This window comes from Pleurodeles waltl, chromosome 11 (assembly GCF_031143425.1).
Source record: "Pleurodeles waltl isolate 20211129_DDA chromosome 11, aPleWal1.hap1.20221129, whole genome shotgun sequence".
In the NCBI taxonomy this organism is placed as follows: Eukaryota; Metazoa; Chordata; class Amphibia; order Caudata; family Salamandridae; genus Pleurodeles; species Pleurodeles waltl.
Genome location: NC_090450.1, coordinates 345,336,707 through 345,352,919, shown reverse-complemented (window position 1 = coordinate 345,352,919; position 16,213 = coordinate 345,336,707). Strand labels below are relative to the sequence as shown.

At 46.0% G+C, this 16,213-nt stretch overlaps 1 protein-coding gene across 2 annotated transcripts in view; it reads right to left on the bottom strand.

Moving 5' to 3' along the window:
• Window positions 1–10,058: 10,058 nt before the first annotated feature.
• The window catches only part of HDLBP (high density lipoprotein binding protein), a 671,758-nt gene continuing 665,603 nt past the window's right edge, over window positions 10,059–16,213 (bottom strand). For both annotated transcript variants that reach the window (XM_069213644.1, XM_069213643.1), the window contains exon 28: window positions 10,059–12,662. In XM_069213644.1, coding sequence (XP_069069745.1) covers window positions 12,573–12,662 — 90 coding nt within the window. In that variant the 3' untranslated portion in view covers window positions 10,059–12,572. The remainder of the gene's footprint in view (window positions 12,663–16,213) is intronic.

Here is a 16,213-nt window from a genome sequence, read left to right as displayed (position 1 = left end):
TTCACCAAAGACTGCAACTTTGCAACAAAGAAGCAACTTTGAAACAACACGCGTTTCCCGCCGGAAGCGTGAGACTTGGCACTCTGCACACGACGCCCCCAGCTCGACTTGTGGAGAACAATCACTTCAGGGAGGACTCCCCGGCGACTGCGAGACCGTGAGTAGCCAGAGTTGACCCCTCCCTGAGCCCCCACAGCGACGCCTGCAGAGGGAATCCAGAGGCTCCCCCTGACCGCGACTGCCTGCTTCAAAGACCCGACACCTGGTAAAGGCACTGCATCCGCAGCCCCCAGGACCTGAAGGATCCGACCTCCAGTGCAGGAGCAACCCCCAGGTGGCCCTCTCCCTTGCCCAGGTGGTGGCTACCCCGAGGAGCCCCCCCCCTTGCCTGCCTACATTGCTGAAGAGACCCCTTAGTCTCCCATTGCTTTCTATTGAAACCCGACGCTGGTTTGCACACTGCACTCTGCCGCCCCCGTGCCGCTGAGGGTGTACTTTGTGTGGACTTGAGTCCCCCCCGGTGCCCTACAAAACCCCCCTGGTCAGCCCTCCGAAGACGCGGGTACTTACCTGTTGGCAGACTGGAACCGGGGCACCCCCTTCTCCATCGAAGCCTATGCGTTTTGGGCACCACTTTGACCTCCGCACCTGACCGGCCCTGAGCTGCTGGTGTGGTAACTTTGGGGTTGCTCTGAACCCCCAATGGTGGTCTAACTTGGACCCTGAGCTGCTGGTGTGGTAACTTTGGGGTTGCTCTGAACCCCCAACGGTGCTCTAACTTGGACCCAAACTTGAACTCCGTAGGTGGTTTACTTACCTGCAAAAACTAACTCTTACTCCCCCCAGGAACTGTTGAAAATTGCACTGTCTAGTTTTAAAATAGCTATATGTGATTTATGTGAAAACTGTACATGTTATTTTGCTAATTCAAAGTTCCTAAATTACCTAAGTGAAATACCTTTCATTTGAAGTATTACTTGTAAATCGTGAACCTGTGGTTCTTAAAATAAACTAAGAAATGAAAATGTCACTTACCCAGTGTACATCTGTTCGTGGCATCAGTCGCAGTAGATTCGCATGTTCTGCAATAGCTCGCCATCTGGTGTTGGGCCGGAGTGTTACAAGTTGTTTTTCTTCGAAGAAGTCTTTCGAGTCACGGGACCGAGTGACTCCTCCTTTTGTCTCCATTGCGCATGGGCGTCGACTCCATCTTCGATTGTTTTTCCCCGCAGAGGGTGAGGTAGGAGTTGAATTGTAGTAATAGTGCCCATGCAATGGAGTGACTAAGTATGCACCTATTTAAGGTTGAGATGATACATATATAAATAATTGAAGGTAACTTCCAAACTGCTACAGGCTCCCGGGGAGGCGGGTGGGCACATGCGAATCTACTGCGACTGATGCCACGAACAGATGTACACTGGGTAAGTGACATTTTCAGTTCGATGGCATCTGTCGCTGTAGATACGCATGTTCTGCATAGACTAGTAAGCAGTTATTTCCCCAAAAAGCGGTGGATCAGCCTGTAGGAGTGGAAGTAGTCTGAAATAATGTTCTTAATACGGCTTGACCTACTGTGGCTTGTTGTGCGGATAACACGTCTACACAGTAGTGCTTGGTGAATGTGTGAGGCGTAGACCATGTGGCTGCCTTACATATTTCTTGCATTGGGATGTTTCCTAGAAAGGCCATGGTAGCACCTTTCTTTCTGGTTGAGTGTGCCCTTGGTGTAATGGGCAGCTGTCGTTTAGCTTTAAGGTAGCAGATTTGGATGCATTTAACTATCCATCTGGCTATACCTTGTTTTGAAATTGGGTTTCCTGCATGAGGTTTTTGAAATGCAATAAAGAGTTGTTTAGTCTTTCTGATGTTTTTTGTTCTGTCAATGTAATACATCAATGCTCTTTTGACATCTAATGTATGTAGTGCCCTTTCAGCTACGGTATCTGGCTGTGGAAAGAACACTGGAAGTTCCACTGTTTGATTTAGATGGAACGGTGAAATAACCTTTGGCAAAAATTTAGGATTGGTCCTTAGGACGACTTTATTTTTGTGTAGTTGTATAAAAGGTTCCTGTATTGTAAACGCCTGAATCTCGCTTACTCTTCTTAGGGAAGTAATGGCGATGAGAAATGCCACCTTCCAGGTTAGGAACTGTATGTCGCAGGAGTGCATGGGTTCAAAAGGTGGACCCATAAGTCTAGTTAGGACAACATTTAGGTTCCATGAAGGAACAGGTGGTGTTCTTGGTGGTATAATTCTCCTAAGGCCCTCCATGAATGCTTTAATGACTGGTATCTTATATAGGGAAGTTGAATAGGTAGTCTGCAGGTATGCAGATATTGCTGCAAGGTGTATTTTAATGGAAGAGAAAGCTAGGTTAGATTTTTGTAAGTGAAGCAAGTAACCCACTACATGTTCTGGAGTTGTGTGTAATGGTTGTATTTGATTAATATGGCAGTAGCAAACAAACCTCTTCCATTTACTTGCATAGCAGTGCCTGGTGGATGGCCTTCTGGCTTGTTTTATGACTTCCATACATTCTTGGGTAAGTTGTAAGTGCCCGAATTCTAGGATTTCAGGAGCCAGATTGCTAGATTCAGCGATGCTGGATCTGGGTGTCTGATCTTTTGGTTGTGCTGTGTCAACAGATCTGGCCTGTTGGGCAATTTGATGCAGGGTACCACTGATAGGTCTAGCAGCGTTGTGTACCAGGGTTGCCTTGCCCAAGTTGGTGCTATCAATATGAGTTTGAGTTTGCTTTGACTGAGTTTGTTTACCAGGTAAGGAAGGAGAGGGAGAGGAGGAAAAGCGTAAGCAAATATCCCTGACCAGTTCATCCATAGGGCATTGCCTTGGGATTGTTCGTGTGGGTATCTGGATGCGAAGTTTTGGCATTTTGCGTTCTCCCTTGTCGCAAACAAGTCTATCTGAGGTGTTCCCCAGAGTTTGAAATAAGTGTTCAGAATTTGGGGGTGAATTTCCCATTCGTGGACCTGTTGGTGATCTCGAGAGAGATTGTCTGCGAGTTGATTTTGGATCCCTGGTATAAATTGTGCTATTAGGCGAATTTGGTTGTGAATTGCCCAATGCCAAATCTTTTGTGCTAGCAGGCTTAACTGCGTGGAGTGCGTCCCCCCCTGCTTGTTTAGATAATACATTGTTGTCATGTTGTCTGTTTTAACGAGAATGTATTTGTGAACTATTATTGGTTGGAAAGCTTTTAGTGCTTGAAAAACTGCTAGAAGTTCTAGGTGATTGATATGCAGTTTTGTTTGATGTACGTTCCATTGTCCTTGTATGCTGTGTTGATCGAGGTGTGCTCCCCACCCTGTCATGGAAGCATCTGTTGTTATTACGTATTGTGGCACTGGGTCTTGGAAAGGCCGCCCCTTGTTTAAATTTATGTTGTTCCACCACAGAAGCGAGAGGTAAGTTTGGCGGTCTATTAACACCAGATCTAGAAGGTGACCCTGTGCTTGAGACCACTGTGATGCTAGGCATTGTTGTAAGGGCCTCATGTGCAGTCTTGCGTTTGGGACAATGGCTATGCATGAAGACATCATGCCTAGGAGTTGTAATACCATCTTTGCCTGTATCTTTTGTGTTGGATACATGCGTTGTATGATGGTGTTGAAATTTAGAATTCGTTGTGGACTTGGAGTGGCTACTCCCTTTGATGTGTCTATTATGGCTCCTAGGTATTGTTGTACCTTGCACGGCAGAATGTTGGATTTTGTAAAGTTGACGGTGAACCAGAGTTTGAAGAGGGTTTGTATGATCTGATTTGTGTGATTTGAGCACTCTATGAACGAATGGGCCTTGATTAGCCAGTCGTCCAAATATGGGAACACATGTATTTGCTGCCTTCTTATGTGTGCAGCGACTACCGCTAGACATTTGGTAAAGACTCTTGGTGCGGTTGTTAATCCGAAAGGCAGTACCTTGAATTGGTAATGTATTCCTTTGAATACAAACCTTAGGTATTTCCTGTGCGATGGGTGTATTGGTATATGGAAATAAGCATCCTTGAGGTCTAAAGTTGCCATGTAGTTGTGTAGTTTTAGCAATGGCAATACTTCTTGTAGTGTGACCATGTGGAAGTGGTCTGATTTGATGAAAGTGTTCACTACTCTGAGGTCTAGGATTGGTCTCAGCGTTTTGTCCTTCTTTGGTATCAGAAAGTACAGTGAGTAAACTCCTGTGTTTATTTGTGTGTTTGGCACTAATTCGATTGCATTCTTTTGCAATAGTGCCTGCACTTCTATCTCCAGGAGATTGGAATGGTGTGTTGTTAAATTTTGTGCTTTTGGTGGTATGTTTGGAGGGAATTGTAGAAATTCTATGCAATAACCATGTTGGATAATTGCTAGAACCCAAGTGTCTGTAGTGATTTCCTCCCATGCTTTGTAATAATGACCTATTCTTCCCCCCACTGGTGTTGTGTGGAGGGGGTGAGTGACATGTGAGTCACTGTTTAGTAGTAGGGGTTTTGGGGCTTTGAAATCTTCCTCTATTTCTAGGGAATTGCCCTCCTCTATATTGTCCCCGAAAACCTCCTCAATACTGTCCCTGGTAACTGGACGGTGTGGCTTGTGAGGTGCTGGCTTGTGTGCTTTGACCCCGAAACCCCCCTCGAAAGGGCGTTTTACGGAATGTGCTGTAATTCCCTCTGCTCTGCGGGGAGTAGAGTGCGCCCATGGCTTTGGCAGTGTCCGTATCTTTTTTGAGTTTCTCAATCGCTGTGTCCACTTCTGGACCGAACAGTTCTTTTTCATTAAAAGGCATATTGAGAACTGCTTGTTGAATCTCTGGTTTAAATCCAGACGTTCGGAGACATGCATGCCTTCTGATAGTTACAGATGTATTAATTGTCCGTGCAGCTGTATCTGCAGCGTCCATGGAGGAGCGGATCTGGTTGTTGGAAATGGTCTGTCCCTCCTCAACCACTTGTTTTGCCCTATTTTGTAAGTCCTTGGGCAGATGTTCAATGAGATGTTGCATCTCGTCCCAGTTGGCTCTGTCATAGCACGCAAGTAGTGCCTGGGAGTTCGCGATGCGCCACTGGTTTGCAGCTTGTGCTGCGACTCTTTTACCAGCTGCATCGAACTTGCGGCTTTCTTTATCTGGGGGTGGTGCATCTCCAGATGTGTGAGAGTTGGCCCTTTTCCTAGCTGCTCCTACAACGACAGAGTCTGGTGGCAGCTGTGTAGTGATGAAAACCGGGTCTGTAGGAGGCGCCTTATACTTTTTTTCCACCCTTGGTGTGATTGCCCTACTTTTGACCGGCTCCTTAAAGATGTCTTTTGCGTGCCGGAGCATACCAGGGAGCATAGGCAGGCTTTGGTATGAGCTGTGGGTGGAGGAGAGTGTGTTGAATAAAAAATCATCCTCGACCTGTTCTGAGTGGAGGCTTACGTTGTGAAATTGTGCTGCTCTAGCCACCACTTGAGAATACGCGGTGCTGTCTTCTGGTGGAGATGGCTTCGTAGGGTATGCCTCCGGACTGTTATCTGACACTGGGGCGTCGTATAGGTCCCATGCGTCCTGATCTTGGTCACCCTGGCTCATGGTGGTGTGAGCTGGGGAGTGTGATGAAGTTTGTGCTGGTGAGACGTTAATCACGGGCGGAGGAGAGGGTGGTGGGGTAACTCTTTTCACCACTTTTGGTTGTGGTGTCTGTTCAGTCTGGAACTCCAACCTTCTCTTTCTCCTAATGGGGGGAAGGGTGCTTATTTTTCCTGTCCCCTGCTGTATGAAGATACGCTTTTGCGTATGGTCCACATCAGTTGCTTGTAGCTCTTCCTCAAACCTATGCTTCTGCATTTGGGAGGTTAGCGAGTGCTCTTCTGTATAAGAGCCTGAAGCTGGGTCGCTTGCAGTTTGTTTCGGCATCGAAACCCTGTCTGCGTGTTTTTTCGGCTCCGAGGTGACTTTTTTCTTTTTCGGGGCCGAAACCTCTCGGCGTCGATCTGTTTCGGTGCCGCTGTCTCGGCGTCGAGCCGTGTCCACACCGGCATCTCGGTGTCGAGGCTTGTCTCCAGCACTTTCTCGGTCCCGAGAAGGCTGCGTGCCGGTGTCTCGACCGGAGTCGGACGACCTCGGCACTGTTTGGGCCTTTTTCGGTGCCGACGGTCGGTCACCGAATTTATGGGTGGAGCCATGGCCGGATGGCAGTGGCGTCCCCTGGGCCTTGTAAATGTTTCTCTGTGTGGTTTTCGACGTCTTACTCACGGTTTGTGTATCGTCGAATCCTTCGGAGTCTGAGTCTTGGATCGAGAAGGTACCTTCCTCTTCCTGTTCCTCGAACTCCCGTTGGGCTGTCGGTGCGGACGCCATCTGAAGTCTTCTGGCTCGACGGTCTCGGAGTGTTTTTCGGGACCGGAACGCACGACAGGCCTCGCAGGTGTCTTCGCTGTGCTCAGGTGACAGGCACAGGTTGCAGACCAAGTGTTGGTCTGTGTAGGGGTATTTATTGTGGCATTTGGGGCAGAAACGGAACGGGGTCCGTTCCATCGGCGTTCTTCAGCACGCGGTCGGGCCGACCAGGCCCCGACGGAGGATCGAAAAACTACCCCGAAGGGCACCGGAGCTCTTCGATCTTCGATGCGGTGTGGAATCTAAGTACGCCGATCCCGAACGCAACAATACAGACGAAAATCTTCCGAAATTAGCTAATTTTCCGTTCCGAAACTCGGAGCGACAGGAACACGTCCGAACCCGATGGCGGAAAAAAAACAATCAAAGATGGAGTCGACGCCCATGCGCAATGGAGACAAAAGGAGGAGTCACTCGGTCCCGTGACTCGAAAGACTTCTTCGAAGAAAAACAACTTGTAACACTCCGGCCCAACACCAGATGGCGAGCTATTGCAGAACATGCGTATCTACAGCGACAGATGCCATCGAACATATATTTTCCTATATAAAAACCTATTGGCCTGGAATTGTCTTTGAGTGTGTGTTCCTCATTTATTGCCTGTGTGTGTACAACAGATGCTTAACACTACCCTCTGATAAGCCTACTGCTCGACCACACTACCACAAAATAGAGCATTAGTATTATCTCTTTTTGCCACTATCTTACCTCTAAGGGGAACCCTTGGACTCTGTGCATGCTATTCCTTACTTTGAAATAGTGCATACAGAGCCAACTTCCTACATAGGGCCACCCAGTACTTAAACACTGTAGGGGCATATTACTCATGCAACTATGCCCTCACCTGAGGTATTAGTGTACCCTGCCTTAGGGCTGTAAGGCCTGCTAGAGGGGTGATACACCTATGCCACAGGCAGCATTTTGTGTGCATGGCATCCTGAGGGGGCTGCCATGTCGACTTTGCCTTTTTCTCCCCACCAACACACACAATCTGCAATGGTAGTGTGCATGTGTTAGGTGAGGGGTCCCTTAGGGTGGCACAACATATACAGCAGCCCTTAGGGACCTTCCTTGGTCAGAGGGCCTTTGGTACCACTGGTACCTTTTACAAGGGACTTATCTGTGTGCCAGGCGTGTGCCAATTGTGGAAACAATAGTAAATGTTTCAGTGAAAGAACACTGGTGCTGGGGCTGGTTAGCAGGGTCTCCGCACACTTCAGTCAAATCAGCATCAATATGAGGCAAACAGGGAGCCATTTTCCTACACTTCTGTACTAGCCGAGGTGCAGGTTCTGGCAAAATGACAGGCCTCAAATGTATTCACAAACTTTCAGTACTGAATTGGTGAGTAAATAAGCCAACTCCAAAGGACTGAGCCTGACTTTGATCAAACCACTTAAGCAATATTTATAAGTATATTCCCCAAAAAGCACATGGATTTAATTCGTACACTTCAGCAGATGGTGATCAAAGAACCCATGGACCACACTGCTCACTCTAGTCACTCAATCTACTGAGTCTATACTGAAGATGGTCCAGATGTTTAGGGAGTAGCATTTGTGCCACTGCTTAATGTGTTAGCAGCACCAGCCTAGGAAGCAAGCTGCACTTGTGGAATTTAAGGGATTGAGTAAGAGTTCTATTTAAAAGGGGACAATGATGGACAAAGACTTTCTGAAGAGGGATGAACAGTCAAATTTTGGATTCCCAGGAGCCGGGTGATGGCAGCAGACGACCTGGTGGTTCACTGCAAGAGCATTTGTGGATTTAAGCCATAAAACCAAAATTGAGTCTATCAGTGCCTCGGTAAAAGTAAACGAACAGAATAGCAAGTAGTTCATTTAATTTGTGGAGGGCCTCAGACGATACTTCAGAACCACATCCCAGGAAGTTCCAAGCCTCTGCTATTCTACAGAGGCAGATGGTCACTAGCATCAGTTCTGGGCTTTTGTGAAAAGATTGTGTACCATACCAATGTCATCAACATCATCTGGGTACACAATGTTTAGCATCTGAATGGGTTCAGAATCAAAACCAAACTACTCTAGCCATCAAAAGTACTCATCACCATGCAAGGATCTATGAGTGGACTCCTCTAAAAACGGTTGTGGTTTGCGTCAGAATTTGAACAAAATAATCTTACTTTCCATAAAATCTGCTGTTTTGCCGCAGATGCGAAGTCTGCGGTGATGTCATAAGACTTTGGCAGAGCAAGAGAACAGTTAGCTAATATCAATAGTGGTCAGGAAAGGGGTGAATGGGTGTAACTGGAGCTGGTGAAGAAGTTGCAGGCAGAGGTTCAGACGGCCCCCCCTACCAATGGCTTATTTGGGCTCACAGGCACGCTAAAGGGTGCTGGAGTGGCAGCAATGCCTTTGTGAAAGCAACAAATGGTGAAGGGGCAGGGGCTAGAAAGTCAGGGAAGGCAGCAGGGGGGACTTCGATTTCAGCACCAGGTCCATCTCTGTCGGTTGGTTCTTGGAACATATAGAGGCCAGGGCAAGGAATCGACAATGAAAGCTGCTGAATCCTTAGAATGCTTGTCTTTAGATGACTTGTTGATTGGAGGCAGGGTCTGGAGCACGAGCTGGGTCCGAAGCAGCAGAGTGAGACGTTAATCCCGAGTTCAAGCCATGCAGAGTTTGGAGTCTCTCCATGATTGCCTTGATGTAATGCATAATGTGGCGTTGTGCTCAGACCCTAGCTAACAGAGACCGAATTTTTATGGGCAGGGGCAAGAGGGGTTTGGGACATTGAACAGTTAGAGTATAAAATCTGAAGTTTGTTGGGAGGCATCACTGAAAGCACTGTAAGTACATCAGATATAATGTTCTGAGAGAAGCAATTCAGGATATGTGTCAATGAACTGCTCTCTGCGCCAGGTTAGTGCCTTATGTGACATATCAGAATGGTGAATCCCAACCAGTGAGCCAGTGCACCAGCTACTGGCACAGAAGAGCTATTTCAAGTTATCAAATACAGTCTGGCATTGGGAGGGGATTTAATCTGCAGTTAGAAGTATCCATCAGAAAGAAAGGTTTAATGTCCATCCGTAAATCCTTTGACACAGCATACATTAAAATGTGGGAGGGTAAACAAAAAGTAATTCCTAGTCCATAAAGCAAGATCTGATTTCTAACACCCTAAATACTTTTTGTAACAAGCTACTAGCTATGCTAAAAACAATGCCTTGGCTACATCTGCAGCGCCAATAGAAAACGAATACACCCAAATTTGTAGCCTTCCCACCATTGCTTTGAACATGGCCTGCTCACACTAAAGGGCTATTAAGCATTATTTGCCACCACCTGAACTTCAGTGGTAGCCTAATGGTGCACGCTCAGCCCCGCGCATGACTTATCCTGCTTATAGCCTCTATATTGTTAGGCAGGAAACGCTGCCCTATTAGCAACATGAGGGCTCTAACTTTTTGATAAATGTAACTAAGAGCACTGTTATTTCCAGCTCTGCTAAATGAATAGGATTTGTAATATATTGGGCTTTTTTCTTTTGGATTTTTCCAGAAAAGGTGAAACCTGCATCTGCCATTCAAATACTCCGCAACGTAGGTAAGTAGGGTCTGTGATTAGCATGAAACACTTAAAATCACATGTAGATCCGCAGCCAGCATGGTATAAATCACCCCTTTTCAAAGCAACAAATCTTCCACACTGCAAAGATGATTTCTGATTTTTTATTATTTTTATTATTCAGAACGTATAAAATTCCAGTGTCATCCATGGGCTGTGTGCACACCAGCCTCTAGTTCCAAATCATTAAGGCCGAGGGTCCTCGCCATGGAAACACAAGAACAGATGGAAGACTTTCAAACATAACTAAACAAAAGAAATTAAAAATGGAGGGAACATAGGGCGAGGGAGGAGGGGGGAGACAATGGCACCAGACCCAGGGGAACTGCATGGTCGAACACTATTGATTTACCAGGCTTTGAAAGGAAAATTTAAATATTTTACACTTCCAAAATGTATTTAAGTTTTATGTAAAGCCTTAAAGGAAGAAGCTGCAAAACAACAGAGGTTATACAGGCAACCGGGGTATGGCTTCTATTAACTCATCTAGCAATGGACATATCACTAAAACAAATGGACTTTTTCCCAACGAGCATGCCAGGACAAACCAGGCTTGGAGTGAGAGAATAAAATGTACTTGTCAGTACAAAGGGCAGAACAAACCTATTCCTGAGTGAGTTTTACCCCTTTGTAAAGTAGGGGACGGAGATAACTGATGTACAAAAAGCTTCACACTTACTATGGGGAAAATGCTTCTGGTCTAGTAAGTACAAACACAGCCTAGTCAACAAGAGGGCCTGTGAAACCTTTCAGTACATAAGAGGTTCTAACGTCTTATGTTCTTCACATTTTACAAGATCAGAACAGGCCGGAGGAACAGTCTGTTGAGGTTGCAATTACGTAAGCAGGAGCACTAGAACGGTGATAACTAAACAACCTTTGTATACCAATGCCATTATCCCCCACCTCACTGTGGTGCATGGCTGAAACTTCCTTATAGGTCACTACCAATCTACAGCTCGTTTATCATTTCTACAGATGGTATGTGATGTACAACACCTGCACTGTGCTTTAAGGTTCTGACCTATGGCTCCAGAAAGAGCTTCATCTAGGAAGAAGCAACATGCAGTCATCCAGCCTGGTAGCAGCTGTACCCACGTTGCATCTAAAAAGCTAGGGTTGAGGATTTGCTTTTTGGGATCAGTTTAAAAAAAAAAAAAGAAAAAAAAAAGGGGGAAACGGCACATTTTGGCTTCTCCTTGTTTGGATGTGGCCTTCTTCAGGCAACTGTTTGGTTGCAACAAACTTTTCTGCTTCAATGTTAGTGTTATCACTCAATATCCTAACCTTAGAGAACCTCAATAACCTTTTCACCCTTACTCCTACGGCGATGTTCCTAGTCAAACGCCCACCCCAGTCACCCCACACAATTAAAATGATCCAATTTATCCAAGTATCAACCGTCTTTTCTCACCCCACCACTTGGAGAGGGCCAATGATCGCGGTCCACAAGTTAATTTATTTAAGCAGCTTTAGTTTTATTTTCGTATTTTTCATATTTTGTATCTGTATTTAATCCCTCGTCAAGCCATTTGAATGCATGAGGAAGGGTTTCATTGTACTCTATGATGGACACCTGGGGTTTTACGTATGGGTATAGTGAGTGAGGAGGAATGTCACGGGAGGAAAAGGGTAGAGACAAAAAAGGAAAAGAAAAGATATTGGGCGAAACTATTTTGGCTTTCAGAAAGTTGTGGAAATTTATTTCCTGAGGTCACGACACAGGAAGTAGATTCCTAGGCACAGTCATAGATCTCTCACAGGAAGGCTAGAGTGCCCCATGCCACTTGCTCGAGAAGGCATAGGGTATGCCCTAGTTTTAAGAAGGGTAGAGGGCTATCAGTAACAAAACGACAAAATTCATAAAAAATAACACATGGTCCACCTGCCAGGCCCAGGAAAAGTCATTTTACAGTTTTTACACGTTTGTGCCATAATTAAAAAATTTCAACTTTCCCCAGATGCTCGGTTTTCAGAGATCCTTCATAAACAATTGATGTGTTGCTCTGTGGCGATGGTTAAGCTAAAAACAGCTGGGCTATGTCAATTCTCCCTAAAGCAGACCATGGCTAAGCTAACACAATTATCAAGGGATACTAGTAAGACAATGAGGGAGATTGGGTCGGACAGTACCGGCTCATTTACCATCCATCACCTAATTACCAACAAAATGACCTCCAAATCATCCTCTGTCCACTTCTGGCCCCCCCAAGGGCTGGGCAAAGGTCAGGTAGCTCCTAGAGAAGGATCAAAAGCCAACAACAATTTAAGAGACAAGGAGTGAAAGGAGCACACATCGGGCTCCCTTTGTGGTGCATCCAAACTTATCTACTTGATGGGATGATAAATCACTTGGGGGAATGGCCCTGGAGCACATGTGACGGAACCCTGCACAAGGTCTTGTGGGGAAGGCAGCTGAAGCATGGAAAGAAGGTGAGAGCAAGCAGAAAACAGCAATGTGGCACTCCAGCCTTCATTTACAGAGCCCTAAAAATAGGAAACGATTTGGGCCAAACTTCAGCCGCTGCATTCAGGATCACTTCAGGAAGAACGTTGCATCAGTGTAGTCTCAGCGGCTGGACGAAATGGGCGTATGCTAAGAGGCTAAAATCGTTTGGGTCCCCAGGGAGAAATCTTGTGGGGAACGGGTGCTCCAAAACTAGGGAAGTCTTCAGAGCTGCTCATGTCAGGAGCCTGCAAAAGCAACATTTAAATGTTAAACCATATGTGCAGGTGGCACAATTCATACAAGGCATGGTTAAAACATTCTCCAATTTTTGTATGCAAGTTAATATCTGAGGCTATAGGCAAAATAGAAACCTCAAGACAGGAAATTGACACATATGCTTGCCCTTAATCCTTTGGGCTGTCTAGGTGGAGAGTTAAGGCCAGAAAGGGATTAGAGCATGCAGTTCACTGAATTCAAAGGACAACACAAACAATGCCTTGGTATCTGTAGCAGCGAGACAAAGGGGCAGATGCGGCTGAATTGCATTTCTTGGCACCATTCAGTGGTACAAATACCTTGTGAGGTTCTTTGTTCCAACCCAGGAGAGAATGCCTTGATCAAAAGGGTTTGCATTTTTCACGACTGGACGCTCTCTTAGCGTAATGCGGTGGAATTAAAACAAAAATGTAACCAAAACCATTGCAATCTAAGCTCTTTCTCATTGGTGTCGATGCTAAATTAAACATTTAGTACTTGTGCCTTTGAGGAATCTCAGATTTTTTTAATTTTTTTAACCACGTTAATCTTTTTAAAAAAAACAACATCTTCATAAACTTTACAATAGGCATTTTCTATCTCCGACGAAAGAACTAGAGTCTTAAAAGAAAACTAGTCTGAGAACATGCTAAAATAGTTTAACATGGTTTCAACTGTAACTGAAAAGTACTTACCTTAGGAAAAGCTGTTTCTGGTGCATACTCTTTTCAGACACTATATTTCTCATCTTTAGAATATGCCCCAGATGCCAGACCGTACCCAGATTTTTTCATAGTAATGCTCCTGGGCACCAGTAGATGTTTCTGTGCTGCTCCTGGTACGCTTGGTTCAACCCAAGAAGTGATGGAGCTGAACCCCCATCCCTGTGGGGCAACGCAGAAATCTAAATAAACTAATGTACCAGTTCGCAGATCATTATTTTGGTACTTTTTTAGATACCTAGATGAGGCCAAAAGATGCTCCGCCACTGTACAGGGACGTGGGAGGGCATTAATGAGATTGCAGTAGCCACCAAAACAAGTGTTACTGAATGTATGCCAGGGTTTTCCCCAGTGCTGGAAGATGCACTATGCCACCTGCAGATGTAAGTGCCATTTGCAATCTGCTATATCTGCTAGGTGTCATTGGTGACTGAATTAGTCTGCCTTGGTGTTTAAAGATCCTGCTAAGTGTTGTAACCACCAGGGAAATGCCCTACCTAGTGCGAGTGTCAGAGATGGACAGCCTCTTGGCACAGGACCCAATCTCTCACCCTGCTTGTTGCAGTACCATATGGCAGTGGTTTTGTTTGAACCAGACTTCCCCCAACTGTTGATGGGAAGGCCTTCAATTCCAAACACCCATAGCTCCAAAAGATTTATGTGGAGGTGGGCATCCAGAGGAGACCAGAGCCCTCTGATCTCCACCTCTTCTAAATGGTCTCCCCAACCCAAAAGTGACACGTCAGACATCACTGTCAATCTTAGGTGGGGGTAGGGAGAGGGTCAGCCACTGGTCCAGTTGCGGTTAGGCAGCCAACACCACAGATTTTTTGCAGTCTCCTCCAAAACCCGGATGGAATCAGACAGGTTCCCCTGGTGCTAGGCCCATTAAAACTTCTGATCCCACTGCAGAGCTTGTATGTACTATCTGGCGTGGTTGACTAGCAGAATGCAGGAGGCTAGCATACCAAGAAGCCACAGAGCCATTCTCACAGACTTAGAACAAAGGCTGAAACATCGGGATCACAGCCTAAATGTCCTGGACTTCGCCTGGAGTACAGTCTGAAAGTGCACTGTATCCAGGATGGCTCAGATGGAACGAAGCCTGTGAGAAGTCAAGTGAAACTTTGGCAGGTTGTTTGAGAACCCCAAACTTGGCAAGAGGTTTGCTGTTGTCTGAAGGTGATCAGAGGCTGACTCCTATGGGCCTGTCTTCAACAGCCAGTCATTGAGGTAGGAGGAAAACAGATACCCATGACCTCCAAAGGGAAATAGTGAACTCTGCCATCACCTCTGAACACCTAAGATGTACTGGTGAGCACAAAAGGGAGCACGGCTAAAGTACTTGTATCCTACTCTGAGAGGCAGGTGGTACCTGTGAGTCTTCAGGGCAGCAATGTGACAGTAAGCACCCTGAAGGTCAAACGCTACCATCCATTTCTCAGGATCCAGGGCAGAAAGACCCTGGACCAGCGTGAGTAACTTCCATTTGCGCTTGTGCAGGAAGCAGTTGAGAGGGTGGCTATCACAAATATATCAATGGCCTCGGTCACCTTTCGGCATAAAATAACAGCGGAAATATCAAGTCTCTGCTTTAGAGGCTTGAAGCTTCTCTGGTTCCTTTGGCTAAAAAGGCCTGTATTTCATAGCACAAAACAGACAGATGGTTCTCTGAAAGCTGCTCAGATACAGGTGGAGTGTGTCAAAAAGAAATGGCAGGGCGTAGCCCCACTGGACAATCTGAAGGACCCACCTGTCGGATGTAATGTTCACCCACATCCGAATCTAGTGGCTGATGCTGCTCCCTACAGACATTGAGGTTGTCCAAGGATTTGGGGGTGGGGGTGGGGTGCGCTCAATGGTTGGGGACATATGTAAAGCACACTGCCCCTGATTAACTTTTTTGGTCTGTTGGGCCTAAAGCCGTCACTGTTGATAACACTTACTTTGAAATAGTGCATACAGAGCCAACTTCCTACAATGGGTATGTGGAAATATGCATCCTTGAGATCTAACGTTGACATGTAGTCCTGTTTTTTGAGCAAGGGAATCACGTCTTAAAGTGTTACCATGGGGAAGTGATCTGATTTGATGTAGAGATTCAGCGTTCTGAGGTCTAATATGGGCCTTAACGTTTTGTCTTTCTTTGGAATTAGGAAATATAGGGAGTAGACACCGGTTCCTTTTTGATGGTTGGGTTCTAGTTCTATTGCTTGTTTTTGTAACAAAGCTTGGACTTCTAGCTGCAACAGGTCTAAGTGTTGTTTGGACATATTGTGTGCTCTTGGGGGCACATCTAGTGGGAAATATATGAATTCTATGCAATAACCATGTTGGATAATGGCTAGGACCCATGCGTCCGTAGTTATGTTTGTCCAGTTTGTGTAGTATGCAGTAAGTCTCCCCCACACTGGTGTTAAGTGTTGGGGGATTGTGACATTAAAGTCAATGTTTGGCTGGAGTTGTTTTGGGGCTTTGGAATTTTCCCCTTGCTCTTGGGAATTGACCACCCCTGTAAGAGCCTCGAAACCCTCCTATTTGGTACTGCCCCTGATAGGTGGGTCTGGATTGTGAGGTGGAAGGCTCTGGGGTTTGGGTACGAAACCCCCCCCTCTAAACTGTGGCCGTCTAAAAGTGCCTCTGCTTTGTGGGGAGTAGAGCGCGCCCATGGCTTTGGCCGGGTCTGTCCTTCTTTAGCTTCTCTATTGCCGTGTCCACCTTCGGCCCAAACAATTTTTCCTGGTTAAACGGCATATTTAACACAGCTTGCCGGGATTTCCGGTTTAAAACCTGAGCTCTGTAACCATGCATGCCTGCGA